Source organism: Acanthochromis polyacanthus, chromosome 10, assembly GCF_021347895.1.
Source record: "Acanthochromis polyacanthus isolate Apoly-LR-REF ecotype Palm Island chromosome 10, KAUST_Apoly_ChrSc, whole genome shotgun sequence".
In the NCBI taxonomy this organism is placed as follows: Eukaryota; Metazoa; Chordata; class Actinopteri; family Pomacentridae; genus Acanthochromis; species Acanthochromis polyacanthus.
The window spans coordinates 19,206,214-19,222,454 of record NC_067122.1 but is presented as its reverse complement, the minus strand read 5'-3'; the positions used below and the strand labels follow the sequence as shown (position 1 = coordinate 19,222,454).

General features: G+C 40.0%; 2 protein-coding genes across 2 annotated transcripts in view; both read right to left on the bottom strand.

The window, feature by feature from the left end:
• Positions 1-16,241, bottom strand: part of LOC110967615 (protein diaphanous homolog 1) — a 49,965-nt gene that overhangs the window by 26,476 nt on the left and 7,248 nt on the right. The gene's annotated exons all lie outside the window — the stretch shown is intronic.
• LOC110961937 (E3 SUMO-protein ligase ZBED1-like) lies at positions 6,152-9,397 on the bottom strand. Its single transcript, XM_022209745.2, has 3 exons — positions 8,974-9,397; positions 8,498-8,756; positions 6,152-8,089 (listed from the first exon to the last, which is right to left on the bottom strand). Exon 3 carries the CDS (start codon positions 7,898-7,900, stop codon positions 6,671-6,673), a length of 1,230 nt encoding a protein of 409 aa, XP_022065437.2. The 5' UTR covers positions 7,901-8,089; positions 8,498-8,756; positions 8,974-9,397; the 3' UTR covers positions 6,152-6,670.

Here is a 16,241-nt window from a genome sequence, read left to right as displayed (position 1 = left end):
ATTTATAGATTATTTCTCATAGTTCAGCACTTTCAACTATTTCTAGGTAGGGCTGGCTTTTATGACGATAGAGATCGTCTGGATGATAGAAAATGTCTATCGTTTTATGTGAAGATCCTATCGTTTATATGGCAGTCTCGCAAAACACGCTTTACGGCAGTATTTTACGTCACCGACATGCCTTACGGCAAGCCCAAGTACGCGGCAGTGTTTCCAACTTAGCGACTTTCTCGCTAAATCTAGCGACTTTCCAAAGCGTCTTACCGACTTTTTTTTGTCAAAAGCGACTAGCGACAAATCTAGCGACGTTTTGTGCAGTTTTGGAGACTCTGATAGGAAAACTCAGATCATTCTGCAGTTACTGTCCTCAACAAGCAGCAGATGCTGCTGCGAGCTCCTCCCCCTCCCAAAGCACAGGCTGTCAGTCCAGTAACTCCGCAGCAGTCCCAGTGTCTGATTAGGGGAGACCCACATCACTCCGTGGCCAGACGACAGATGAATCGCACATGCACAAAGTCACTACAGATCCCATCCAGACTTACGGAGTGAAATATAAATGAAAATGTTTTCTTCACTGTCATACTAAAATAAACCGCAGCATTTAGCCTCTAGTTCAAAAACATATTTTGGGTGTTTTATACTCACTTTTTGTTCTCTTCCACAACGTTATTCCTCTCTCCTACAACGTTGATTACAATTACATGCAAACTGGGAAATATGCAAATTAGGAGATGACATCATTTAGCGACTTCTAGTGACTTTTAGGACAGCCAATAGCGACTTTCCTTACTGAGGAGTTGGCAACACTGGCACGCTGCTAAAACATAAACAGTTATGGAGGAAGACGCTGGACTCGACTCAGAAGAACAATCTAAACAACAAGATGACGAACAACCAGCTCAAACCGACGAGCTTGTACCTAAAAGAGGGGGAACTTCCGTCATATGGCGGTGGTTTGGATTTAAAAAGACCGACAAGGATCAGACTGCCGTACTTTGTAAGGTATACCGCTGCCCGGTCCCATTCATTCATTGAATTTACCAAAAAATATGCTATATCGTGATGTATATCGTATCGGGATATAAAATAAGCTATATCGGGATATAAAATTTTGGTCATATCGCCCAGCCCTATTTCTAGGGCACCAAGCATACAAACAGCTGAAATGCCAGGAAATTAGCAAAAATAAAAAATAAAAAAAATCACTCTTTAAACATTTAATGTGTTGATTATTGGATTTTAAATGGATGCAATGGCAATTTTTTCCACCAACATACACTCCATAACAAAAGCCCAAAAGTGTCATTGTTAGATTATTGTTGAGTACGGCTGTGGTTCAGGTGGTCACTGGTGGGTGAATGTGTGAATGAGGAACCTTGTAAATTGCTTTAAGTACCACTAAGGTAGAAAGGCGCTATATAATTGCACACCATTTACTATTTACATGTTACCAAGAAGGCAATTTAGTTTTTGTTCAACAAGTATCCAGCAGGCAGCAGTTTTCTACAGAGCATAGAGATTTAATAATAAATATAGATATACATTTTCTGGTTTTTCTTTTAGGATTACAGTCACTGGACTGTAAACAATCCTGGAATGAAGCACTAGGAGATGCACTTAGCAATTACCTGTGCTCAAATCTGCTCAGATCTTGAAGTCAAACTTGAGTTGGATTAACATATGTTTATGTTCTGTCAGCATCATTTACTGATCAGTGGTCACCTGCCAAGAATTGGTGAAAGTCTCTTAGTGTACCATATTTTGATGGATTTGATTCCGTCTCAGTCTTGCATAATGTGCTTTGTCTAATTATGTAGTGTCACACCTGTCCAACACAAAAAACAAAACAAAAAAAAAGAACATCATAGATCTAAGGACTGGTCAGGGACCTGTTATATGTTGTAGTCATGAAATGTCTGTTTTTTTTTTTAAAAAATACTCAATTGCAATGTGACAGAGTTAAAAAAGGAACAACAATAAAGATGTCCCCACCAATATATACAGGTTTAAATTACATTCATGCAGTGGCCCTAACAAACTTTAGACCTTTTGTCTTTAGTTTATAATAAAAGTTTAGTCCAGGGGTCGGCAACCCGCGGCTCCAGAGCCGCATGCAGCTCTTTCAGCCCTCTGTTTTGGCTCCCTGTAACTTTGGAAAATAAATTGTTCTGCCTTTCAGGCGCGTTTCAAAGCATTTTAATATAGAGAGTTTTATTGTGAAATTACCGCTCTGATTTTGACGTGTCACTCCACCAGATGTGCTGCTGGGGTTTTCCCCCTGCAGAGAGACAACATGGAGCTTCCGATTCCCACACGTTTCATGCCTTTTTTTTGTTTTACTCCTGGAGAAGCACCGTCTGTAGTTTCACATCATTTTGTACTCAAGAATGGCAAGCCTGTATATTAAAGCTCCACTCCAAGAAAGACACGTCTTGTCTTTGAGTCAAAAGTACTCATGATAGGGTAATACACGTTGCTCGCAAGAACACGGCTCGATGTCACATCCAGGCAGCAGGTCAGAGAGTCAGAGGAGTGTCGTCTTAGAAAATAGGGCAGCGACTTACCGGAGAAAAGTTATTAGCTTAAGATAAATAGATAAATAGATTTTACAAGTTAAATAGGCATTCGCAAAATATGGATTTCCAGCTAACATTACGTAACAAATGAGGTCCAGGAGCAAAAATGACATTAACCAAGTAAGATAAATATTAGTGGTAGGACACAATTAAAAAACATGAATCTAATTAGAGGCTTTGTAATTAATTAATCACGACTGATTAACAAGGGCATAGAGGTTAAAAAAAAAAAAGCGATATATGCAGTGTTGTCTTCATTTTAAATGCCAAAAGGATTTTGCGGCTCCCGGTGTTTTCTTTTCTGAGGGAAACGGGTCGAAATGGCTCTTTGAGTGTTAAAGGTTGCCGACCCCTGGTTTAGTCCAATCATCTTACAGGTGTTTACAGAAATGGAGAGGAAAAAGATACCCTCTTCATTATTTGTAATGAGGAATGGTTGTAAATGGGTACGAAGACTTGACTTATTAATGATTAATTCATTTCTGCAGGTGTATAGAAAATAATCAGCAAATGCGTTTTTTAAAGCAACATGGATATTCTGCAGAAATTTTAAATGTGTCACACTGTGCATTTCTGGGGGAAAAATACTTTTCTATGTCATATTCAGAGGTTCAGACACACAGTAAACATTTGTTAAAATAAAAATAATAATTATAATTCTAATAATATAATATAATTCTAATAATTCTAATTATCGTATTACTTCACAAAAACAAATATGAAATAGCTTAAAACACTGCAGTCCTTTTCCTCATAAATGTGCTAACAAAACTGAAACATTATAGCCAAAGGAGTTGTGACAACAAGCACTATGGAGTAGGCTGCTTCATCTGAAAAGTTCCCAGATTAGATATGTGATTTTCTGCTGTTGCCTTTTTCTCAGACATGCAACGGTCATAACTGTGAGGTATCAATTCTACATCTGTGTGTAGGTGTGTGCATGTAAACATGGACAAAGATAGCAAATACATTATAATTGACAGTGACTGGTTGTTTTTTATTCGGATAAGTTTTCATTGATGAAGGTGTAGTACTGGTCAGGCCACTCTAGGGCATTAAGGGCAGCCTGTTGATAATTTTCTTGCCTTGGAGACTAAGTCATGTGGAGAACCCAAGAGACATGGTGGATACATGAATGTGTGAAGAGGACAGGTGAGGTACCGAGTATATGGACTGTGGCTGTGGGAGGAAATGAGTGGAGATGGAAATGAATATGGATGACTACAGAGGACCAGTCTGTAATTGGTGATTAGTGATACCAAACTGATTAGAACCATAGCACTGACACGCTCAGGAGCATTCAGTACAGCTACTGGCATCTTAGTCATTTGTTTCTTTATTTAACGTTCAGTACTTTCATTTGCCCACTGTTAAATTCACTTTTCCCCTGCATCTCATCTTCTACTAACAATGATGCACTCATTAGTATCGTCATTCCCGACTACGGGGGCTTACTGCAACAGAACTATAAAAAGTGCAAGAGCAGCTGTGTTCCATGGTGGAAAATCCGGCAAACTAAAGGGATAACATGCCACATATTTGAAGCACTGTGCATTTTTTGGCTAAATGGAGTTGCTGGCCAGGCCTCTCATCGGCAAGCAAGTTCACTTTGCTTATCAATTTAACCCGTCAATTCAGGTAAATATAACACTCTTCACAGTCATTAACTTTAGAAAGTAACACTACCATCTAAATTTAAAGCACCAACTTTAGCACAGCTGGCTGTGGTGGTCCCACTGTCTTCCTGCTGTCAGCACTCAGAAACTGTCTGCTATGAAATGCTTTCTTATATTGGCTCTGTTTCCTGTTTTGTAACATTAAAGCTGCATGAGGTCATGTAGTATTTTAAGTTGCTACTTTTACCACAAGCGCCTGCATGAGCCTCTACCATTGCATGGAATCCAGTAGCTCTCACGCACAGAATACTTCAATAGCCATAAGTTAATTTTTGATTCTCACTTCCTACCAGTGACCTTTAACAGGGAGTTGCGTCATTTGGCAGTTTTTTACAAAAATGGGCAGTGGCTAGACTTTGCTTGGAGCCGGTCTAGAATGGAGAAGTAAGGCACCTCCTTCCCTCCACTAGCCTGGGTGTACACCTTAGGCAAGTGTTAGCACACCCTTTGCCTCCCTGGTTGGGGTTACAACCTTCCTCCACTGCCTTGTGGTTTTGCCGTTGGTTCGGCTAAGGCTAAGGGAAATTAACCCTGACAGAAAATTCGGAGCGGATACCCGTAGGCGGAGTCTTGTACAAACTCTGTCAAGTTGCCGGCAGATTCCTGCATCCAGGCTCATCCCCAGCCGTCTTGACTATGTCTTGCCACTGGAATTTGGTGATCCTGGACAAGAGAGTGTGGACGATGCTGCGCAAGTTCTCTACACTATAATCCAAGTCTCGCGCATGTCATGACATCCCATTATCCATTGAGAACTGTGGGAGGTCAGAAAAAGAGATACAAGGATGTCCTCAAATCCTCTCTTAAGGCTATGAACATCAATTGGGAAAGTTGGGAATCTCAAGCCAGTGATCGATCAAACTGGCGCTACATGATCAATCTCGGTGCCAAAAACTCAGAACAAGCAAGAACATTAGCTGCTCAGGAGAAGCGAGCCGTCAGGAAAGCAAGGTTAGCAAGTACCTTAACCACAACAGAGAGTGACTTCAAGTGCCATCATTGTGGTCGCGACTTCCGGGCCCGGATTGGACTCACCAGCCATCTCCGGACACACCGGAACCAATCGACATCATAGTGGGAAGTCATGGTCCTCATCGTTTCGATGGACGAACAACAACAACAACAAAATAACTAAGAGCACACTAAACACTCTGGAACTTAGTTATAGATTTTAATCCCATAAAATTAAAGGAAAATATCAACAAGTGGACTGTACAGTATCAATACCGATAAGTCTTACAAATATCAAACCTGGTAACAATAAAGTCTTAATAATACCCATCACAACTAATGAAAGTACTTGAGAATGCACATCATTCCAAATGTGTAAGTCTGAAGAAAAGTAAGTGCAATACCTGGATTTCATATTTAACAACCTCTAACCAATAAACATAAATGTGAAGAAAAAGATTGTGGCGGTACTGTGCTGTATGTTCAGTGCGTCATCTTGCTAACCATGCTGAGCTAATATTGTGTAATGTTGCTTACAGTGTTGCCATGGCTACATACTGGGTGTACAGGGGAGAGCAGTACTTTGGCAGGCACACCCAGAAACAATGAAAGTTCTCTACATATCCAGCCAAAGCAGGAAATTACCAACAACCCTGACATATTACACATTTACAAAGCTGTTTTAAAATAAAAAAACCTTCCTTATGACATTATAGAGTTCACTTGTTCTTAAGCTCAAACGTTTTGATAGCTTTTAGTGTGTTCAAACTGAAATATCCTGAAGAAATAAGGTGACCATTTTTTTGGTCACAGTTGTTTATTTGAGCATTGACACCTGCTTATTGATACATCACAGGTCATTTACAAGTTCCAAACAACCTTTAACAGGAAGAAACACAAAGAAACAAAAAGAGTGGAAGACAGCAGTATTATTTACCATGCCTGTGAACTAGGGCTGCCACAAACGATTATTTTGATAGTCGACTAGTCACCGATTATCTTATCGATTAGTCGACTAATCGGATGATACGTAAATTCAAAGTAAAACATACAACTTATCGCACCAGCATGAAGCTGCTCTTATATAACCATAATTAGCTTTCAGCTTGAAGTGTTTAAGATACATACCAACTAAAAATAAAGACAATTAAGATAACAGTTCAATAAACCTTTAATAAAATATGCTTGTAGCAACAAACAGTTGTTTAACTGTGTAGCATAAAGTGCAAACACCTGAGTAAAATAAGGAAAAGGCACTTGCCTAAACAACACAAAAAAAAAACTTTATATTTATTTTTTAGGCCTTTTCTTTCCTTAATTTGTCTTTGGCATCAAACATAGCAACAATGAGGTAGGCACTTGTAACTAAGGAATTATTAAAGTTTTGGTCTCACTGACTCAAATGTAACAAAAGTGCGTTTTGTGCTCAGTGCTCACAACAGTATTCAACTTTACTATACTGTTACTCTATATAATGCCAAACTGCACAAGGGTCTTGTTCATAGCCAGGAAAGTTAGCATTTCTACATGTCCTGAAGAAAGGCTTGCTCTCTTTTGAGAGCAGATGTTCCCTGCTGCAGAGAAAATCCGCTCCGATGGGGTGGAGGTTGCAGGGATGCACAGAAATGATTTGGCAAGCTTTGACATTGTGGGGAAACGCCCCTCATTTGCACTCCACCATTCCAGTGGATCCTCGTTTTTAGGAAGTGAAGCCTCTCCGAAGTACAGCCGAACTTCATTTATCACAACTTGGATCTTTCTGTCCTCCTCAGATTCTCCATCCTCATTTTCACTCAAACTGTCTGTGTCAGACTGAAGAAGGGTTTCCAGAGCACTCTTTCTACCTGAACCATGGGCCCTCTGCATTGGCCCTTTTGCATCCTGTGTCCCAGTCGTTTTTGCTTCTTTGACAGCAAGCACTTCAATACTCCCCTGCAGTCTGATGCCATCTTCAGGAGTCAAAAACTTCAGCTTTCTGTATCTCGGGTCCAGGGCAGCTGCAAGAAGAACTGGATTTTCTTTGTCTCCTGAGATAGTGCAAATACTCCCCCACCTCTGTGTTATCCCCTTTTCTGCACTGGAAATGAAGGATTTTCCTGAGTTTGTCTCAAATTGGCTTTGGTGTACAGCCCGTGTCAGCCCTTTGACCACCTGTGGAAGACCTGAAATGGTTGTGTACTGCTGTGCACTAAGGTAAACAGTAGCAGTCTCAAAAGGTGCCAACCCCTGCTTCAATTCTTCAAGCAGCTCCCACTGCTCTGGCTTCAGGTCGAAGTAGTGTTTCCCCCTTGGAGTTACTTCGGGATCTGACAGAGTGGCAGTGAGAGGCCAGCGCTGTTCAAGGAGTCTTTCAATCATGTGGAATGTACTGTTCCATCTTGTACTGACATCCTGGATCAGTGCATTTTGCTTAACATTCATTTGCTCCTGCTTCATCTTTAACTTTGTACTAGCCAGCTCGCTTCTCTTAAAGTGCTCCACAAGCTGCCTGGCAGCACCGAGTGCTCTGCTAATGGTGGTTTCTTTGAGAGCAGTGTTGACTACGAGCTGGAGTGTGTGTCCAGCACAGCGGATGGAGGCCCATCCATGTTTTTCTTCAAGCAGTCGCATTGCTGCCACCATATTGGAACCACTATCATGAACTACTGCTTTTATTTTGGTGGGCAAGATGTCAAACTTTGCTAAAACCTGTTCCATTCATGTCAATATATTTGCACCAGTATGCCTCTCCTCAAGAGGCATGGTGGAAAGGTTGAACATCTTCATTTTCCAGTCTTCACTCAGGAAATGGCAAGACACTCCAAGGTAAGCCTCTGTTGCACGACTGGTCCACACATCAGCAGTCAGCGTGAGGAAACTGTTGACGCCCCTGAGGGTCTCCTTTACCTTAAAGACATGATTTGAAAGAATAGTAAGCATTATGAAGAAAATTATACACAGTATTTGTTTTCATTATTAACAATATTTGTCAGCTTATGCATTAAGCTTTAAATTTATTTGCCAGTTCAATAATTCAGTTATCATATACAGTTAAGTAGGTTAAATAATAAATATTAAACATATAAGTCAAAGAAAACAAAAACAAAAAATTACATTGCATGCTTTAACCATTATGAATTCTTAAATTGCTATTGTGAGTGAGTGAGTGATCTAAGAGCTTTTAATTCTTATGTATTTGAATGGTGCTTGTTTATTAAATCATTTCTTTATTTTACTGTGCTATTATTGCAATATTGTTTTAATACATTCATGCCAATCAATCAAATTGAAACTGAGAGAGAAAGAGAGACTGACCTTCTCAAAGGTTGCATGATATTTCTTCTCCATCAATGCGGTGAAGTGGGATCTGCCTGGTAGGTAGTTGTTGTGATAATCCGGGTTGAATTGTTTAATCATCTCCTTAAACCCTTCATCCTCCACCATCGACAGGGGTCTCATGTCCGTCACCAACATGTTCAGTATGGACTCAGTCAGAACATTTGCTTGCTGAGGTGTGCATGTAGCTAGCTTTGTAACAAATCCGTCCATTGAAGAAGAACGTACTTTTTTAGCACTGAAACATAACGTTAGAAAACATTAGCGTTACTACATTTCCTATTCAAACACATCACTGTCATAACGTTAGAGAAAGCACATGAAATATGTGTGCTAAGGGCGGCTAATGAAACAAATCGTCATCGCTACTGTTAACGTTTACAGCTTTATCAGTAAGTAGTAAGCTAGCTCTGTGTTTACGCTAATATTAGCAGCTAACTAGCCAGTTAACTTACCGAGACGACGGTCCCTCTTCATCGTTGTCACAAGCCAAAACGTGCTTCCTTTTCAGGTGCTCGTGCATCGCACTTGTGCTGCCGTGAAAGGAAAGCTCTGTCTTGCAGATATTGCATTGCACACTTTTGTCTTGTGTTTGCTTAAAATGCTCCCACACTTTAGAGTTCCGTTGCCGCCGGGTTGCCATGATACCATAGCCAGTCAGGTATAAATTTCCGGTGACATCGCGGCTGATCCCGATTACCCCTAGTGCGCATGTGTGTCAAGGACAGAAAGGCAGACGCGGCAGTGGAAGATGCCGCAGCAGTTTTGAGAGAAAAACAGTGATTTAAAAAAAGACGAAGCGTCGACTATTAAATTAGTTGTCGACGATTTTAATAGTCGACATAATCGTGACTAGTCGACTAATCGTGGCAGCCCTACTGTGAACTCAAAGTGTCCAGTGCTCCCTGCTGAGCTGCACATTATTCAATACCTTAATAATCTTCCCTAAACAGCACTTTTTACTGCTGCTGTATGGCTCACTGACCCACACATGCGAGGTGCATTTGAGTGCACCGATTGCCTATGTGTGGGAGACATCATGATCATCAGTTGAAGTGGGGCATGTTTGCTGCATGACTGCTCCTTGTCCCTGGCCTACTGTGGTGAATGGAGACACAAATCCCACCCCCCAATCCACTAACTGGTTTGTATGTTATATGAATGTGAGCATTATTCAAAACCATGAACAACCTTTAGCACTGTTTAAGAAAATCCCACCCGCTGCGTGAGTGGCACTCCAGCCTGTACCATTGAAAAGTTTAGGAAATCAGCTGTTAGCGGATCTTTAAGGGCAGTGGGAGAATTAACCAGACGTACATTTGGAAAATACCCAGCTATCCAGTGCTTTAGTGGCCATTGCTTTGAGAGATACCACCTAGAGCTGTCAGAAGAAAATATTCTACTAAAATGGAGAACACAATCCTACAAAAGGAAGCTGAAAAGTAAGTTGAATTTAAACTGCTGCAAGTATTTACAGAGTTCTAAAGAGTACAATCTCTTGCTTCAAACTACTAGTAGTAATGCATGCAAATCATTAAAATGTTGCTGCAGTGCTCCTTGTCATTCTTGACATCTCCATTTAACTTTTTTTTTTTTTTTTTTAAACACAATCTCATACCCTTGACTTCTTTGACCAGAAAAACCAACACATGCAAAATATCAGATAGGGACTGTCTGTTTCAGCCTTTATTTGTAACTTTACAAAACCAACCATCTGACATTTACATCCCCTGACCCCAAGATCAGCTAGCAGTGCAGAGGTGAGAGAAGAGCAAGTCATTGTACTTCTCTTTCTAGTTGTCTTATTTATTTGTTACTTAACAGTTTGCAACACAACTATACAAGGTAGTATGTTTAAAAAAATAGGAGAAGGAGGAAGATCTGAGTGACAAACACCAATAGTAAACAATTCAAATATGTCGGAGTAGTAGTCTATGTTTATAAGAAAACAGGAACAAAACAAAGAGTAAAATACAGTGGTCAGCCCCCCAACAACCACCTTCATCTTGATCCTGTTTGCGGCATCAACAGCGAGTACACCACCATCACTAACAACAAAGAGGCATCAAAGAGGCTGCTTTATCCTCACTATTCAGAAGTGACCAAACAGTAGCTTCAAGTCAGTGCCAATTAGAAATCATGTAATGAATAACTTCACATTTGACACTTCACAAACCACATTATGTTGGTTATTTTTAAATTTCAAAATAAACTATGATGGTAAAAATTACTTTGCTATGAATGTTTAGGTATAGTTGAAGCAATAAAGTTGAACAAAACAGCTTCACACATCCACTTGCAAAGTTCACAGAAAATACAAAATGAATATCAAGAATTTTAAGACTAGTGAGTGGGTTGAGGCTACTCTTTCAGTTTCATTTTAATTTGTGCTGTGTTTCTTATGGTCATTTCAATTCAGACAAAAAATAACTTCTGTTGGCAGGGTGTTATGCTTTCAGAGTTATTTGAATAATGGATGCACCTTAAGGATCTGAGTCTTAGAATTGATGAGACTGCCACAAAGTGCATTTAAAAACTTCCGCCTACACATTTCATATGCTTACCAGCAGAGTGGAGCATCCATCAAAACACATATCACAGTAACATTTATCATAAACAAAATTAAATTCACATACTGTTCAAAAAATCTCAGAATTTCACCTTCATCTTATCACAGGAACCGGCACTTGTCACCCACACACAGAAATACATCACTGCCTAAGGAAGGGAGGTGATAAAGTACTTGTACCTCCACTAAATTATAATGGCTTACATGACAATGCAATATGCAGTTTTCATAGCATTATTGCCCTCTCTGAGTTTTTCTTTCAAATACAATTTCTATCTTCACGAGGACACTGGCTGTTCTCTTGGATATGTCAAGGCATCTGTTCAAACAGAACATGAGAAGACTCATAATGGAAAACACTAATAAAACGGTTCCCACTCTTTCCCCGAAATGATTTTCCAGGACTTTTCCAGTCGGTACAGACACACGTTATCAGGTAGGAAGATGTAGGAGGTGAAGTGAGCGATGTCATTGTGACGTCGCCATCATACGCAGGCGGACTTTTCACGACAGAGACTTTATCTGTGTTGACCATAGACTGTATTCTACAGTGTTGACCGCTGTCATCGACTGAAAGTTTGATTTCAGACATGAAACGCTCAGGTGCACCCTCAACTGTTGTGGGAAGATGTAAGTTTATGCGGACGCCACCACACACCTCGGCAGTGAGGGGGGATGAAATGATGTTTCAGTAAAAGTGCGGGTGTCGCAACACCCACACCACCCTCACCATCCACACAACAGAATTCCTAATGTTGCTTTCATTCCCTTATTTTTATCAGACAATAAAACAACTGTGAACTACTGAGTGAAACGTGGTCCATACCTGTTAAGCCTCCGCTATGCCGATATCAGAGTTGTTTCATCTCGCAAGTTACAGCCAACTCAGGTGAATGCAAATTTGATTGGCTGGTAGCATCACATGGGGCGCTGTGCCGGCTCGAAGCAGAGAAGCGCTATTTTATATATATTATATGCCTCAGTGTTGCCCAGAAAATACGGTGACAACAGACATGCATGCGCATAACTTGTAACCCGTTTGCATTGACAGGGAGAGGATAAATACTTTTTCCAGGACAAGTTAACAGTTTCCAGGACATTTGACCTTTTTTTCCCTCATTTTCCATACGTTTTCCATGACTGGAAAATTGGTCAGTCATTTTCCAGGGTTTTCAGGAATTCCAGGACGCATGGGAACCCTGAACATTCTGCTTAGTCATTAGAAGTTTATTTCTTTAAATTTTGGTGTATGATCAGCAAATATGCACTCAACTTAGCATAACATTTGTTTGGGAAAACATCTGAACTTCGATATGACATATAGTCAGTGCAAGTGACGCATATTCCCTCATCGATACTTGTCAAGTATGATATTTCCCTAATCCTGCAACTCCATCAAATATAGAGATTACAATGTGAAGTAACAAGACCATAGCATTAATCTAGTTTCCCACACTCCTCAACACAACATCTCAGGGTGTGCAGGTGTGTCCAGCAGTGAAAGTTTCTACAGTCATACATAAATGCCAAAGTTTTACTTAATTCCTACTAACAGGCATAAAAGTGGTGTCCCTCACACACATTTGTGACAACAGCACGTAGGCCTATGCTGTTTACAATCATGGTGATACACAGAGCAGTCTGAGATTAGCTGTAATCTCTAAAGGAAAGACTGGGAAGTGTCACAGAGGAGGAATGACACTGTAATCCTGACTAAGCCCCTCATACACAACATAGGTGAGACAGTATTCATATCACTGAGGATCATTCTACTGGCCTGTCTATCCAACTCACTGCTGGCTGTTGAAAAGATAGACAGAAAAGGGCATATTATACACAAGGAGGCTCCCTTCACACTGCCTTCTTTTACAGATAAGAAGTTTATTGAGAAAGATTTAAAGGAAAACCGTACCACCCTGCACAAACTTATCTTTATAACTAAAAGACCAAAATACACATTGTAGTAAAGATGAAACCAAACACACTGGTTGTCTCCTAACCACTTTTCAGAGTATTCACATGTATAAATTTAAACAGCTAGGACACCAAGGGCTGCTATTCATTGTGTACAAGTCCTGGATTTGCAACGCTGTGCCCGTCACCGAGTTCAAAAGACTTTAAGCAAATATCCTGTGACATAATGTGAGCAACAGCCAGATGAGAGCCAATCACGATCATCTACATTCCAGCTAAAATGAAAGCACAGAGTCATTTACAACTTCACTACACAACGCAACTTCAAACTAAATGGAACAATATCTGATTGTTGCAATCTCCAGATTTCCAAACTGTCACCAGCTTCTACAGAAGAATAGTAGCAACTTAAGAAGCAACATGTCTTAGGCAGATCAGTCTTATTATACATCACAAATACGAAATTTCACACGCAAACACACACACACAAATTACTGACTGACTCACTAATGACAAAACTATAGACAGAAACGTGAGAAAATTAAAGGTAGTTGACAATGTGAAAATAACACATTTTATAAAGCTTATTTAAGAAAAATATCAGCAAAACATCAGTAGCACAATGGGAGAAAATACATGACATTTTACAAAGCTTAGAAAGACATGATGAATTGATAATATTAAAAGTCATAGTTCAAAACTCCTTCTTATGCTGCTCTGACAGTTTTGTCACAACCTCAAGAGAACAGAGCTAATTGGAGACGCTGCAGTTAGAAAGCACGATGCAAATCCTACTGCATGCTTCACGTCTAGGAACTGAGAATTCAAAAATGTTGCACAGCTAGTGGTCTGTATAGATTTATTTCGTTGAAAAAAAAAACAAAAAAAAACAATGAACTGGGAATCCCTATTGTAGGCTTAAGGTTGAGGTCACTGCAGGGACAGAGGAATCACACAGGTCCAACAGAGACCACCATGGTTTCCATTTTATCTGCTGAGATTTTGAGAATATGAGCTTTTGCCTATGCTCCATTGCAGTGGAGGTAGATGGAATTGATTTTGGCTTTTATTGCATATGAACTGATCACACTTATTGTAATGCATAGTCACTCTTAAAGGTCCATTCTTAGCCAGGAAAAATCATATCTGTGGCAGTCATTAAAAAATAATTAAATTCAAAACTGAATGTCAGGCACAATGTCTCGATTTATTAAAACGCAGTTCCACTGCACTGTCAATCTGGCTCTATGATGTTTCAGACCTGTCCAACTGGCCCCACTGACAAAAACCCTGCTCTATGTTTTAACATCATCAAGGTCCTTAAAGGATCTTGGCCTTCAGATTCCTGAGGGAGAGTGTCAACATAATTACGAGCCCACCGGTACATTCTAGCACAATTGATGGAAAGGGGGGATTGACAGCGATAAGAGCAACCAATAATAGGGACGAATAAGGAAGCATCCTGTTCGTTATTTTTGCACAACTTCCTGTCACAGCCCTCAGAGTTTGAGAAATAATACTACAGGGTGGAAGCACTCATGTATCCGTGTGTACGAGTAAGCATGCCTGCATGTTTTCACAGTTACAGAAAATAAGAGAAGTAAGATTTAACAGTTCACAAAATTAGTGTGTGAAGAGTAAATGAACACTCAGTCAGAGTACTTTGGATGCAACATTTATAAGCTGCTTTATATTTTGAGAGCTTTAGCAGACAAGCCTTTTTGTAAATTTTAAGTGAACAGACTTTGCAAGTTGTAAGTGCCTTTGGGTGGTGACAGAGGAAACTGGCTGTGGTACGTATTCAAACGCCCTCAAGCAGCATCTGCACATAAGGGGAAATAAGTATGACAAAGAATGACACGGAGAGAAACTAAATGCTGCGTTTCCCCATCAGGCTCTTTGCATCACACTACAAAACAGATGCAAACAGCTAAGCCCCATTCTAAGCAAACAGACCGGAAGACATGATTTTGTGCACATACAGCACACCAGGTAAAATTGTCAGTTGCACCATATAACAAGGGAGTGTTATGACAATGACAGGTTGGTTTTTGTGAGAATATAAGTTAGCTGGTGAGAGGCCCAACTCTGCTTTCACCATCTCTTAAACAGTCAATCATCATTTTTGCCACTGTAGACATTGGCATCTCCATTTGCACACCCTAAAAATAATGTATTGAATCTGTTGTCTTGTTAGGTAAAAGTATGACAGCATGTCAGAGGGAAAAATAAGTAAGAAAAAGAAAAAATATTTCAAGCATGTAGAATGCCGTCATAGGATTTTGGACTATTAGACAGCAAATACCAAACCTATCATCCTCTATGCATGTTCATGGGAGCACAAAACAGACTACCAACATTTTTTACAGTTTCTCACTAGGGAATGCTTAAGGGAGACACAGCACTTACAAAGTGTGGGCAATATAGAACAAGTCTTCTATTACAGTATGTGCAGTTTCTACTAGGGCTGACCTTCAACTCACAATTAGTCATTATCTATTCATTTGTTTGTGATTTTTTTTTTACTGTCTATAATTTTTTTTTTAAACTAGCGTATAAATGCCCACTAGAACTTTCTTGCAAAACAAGAAAAGCACTCAGAGAGCGCAGTACTCCACCAACGCTGCTCAGTCGTATCCTTTCCAAAGATCTTGAAAAAAACTGTGGCACCCTAGCATAGAACCATAGAATGTAACCATTTAATATAGATGTACAAAAACAAAATGACCTTGTGCTGAGCACAGGCATGTATACGTTATTTACAGATACAGAATCCAATCACCTAAATATGTAACTGATGGGACTCGGAAACACCCCACAATTTAATCAATTGTTCTGTGTCATTTCTTACGGATATGTCCCAATAAGTCTGCAGCGGTTGATTTGTAGTAGGATCACAATCATGTGATCACAATCCTGTGATCGTACTACAGGCAGCTGACGTAGTGATCACTTGTAGTTGTAGTTACAGTGAAGCTATGCCGCCATCTCACAATGATACAGAAGACTAACAAATCCGTGAATCCAGACTACGAGCCGCATCACTGCCAAAACTAATCTAATCAGTTGGTCCTTGTGTCATTTCTGACCTTTCCTGAAAATTTCATCCAAACCTGTTTGCCCATTTTTGAGTAATGTTGTTAACAGACAGAAAAATGTACGCCAATCATCACATAACTCTGCCGTGTTCCTTGGCGTTGAAATACCAGTGGCATTGGCGAATATTCTTACTGGACAGTT

Coding starts and splice junctions, on each gene's coding strand:
- LOC110961937 (XM_022209745.2), bottom strand. CDS start 7,900: ATGGAACAGGTTTTAGCAAAGTTTGACATCTTGCCCACCAAAATAAAA.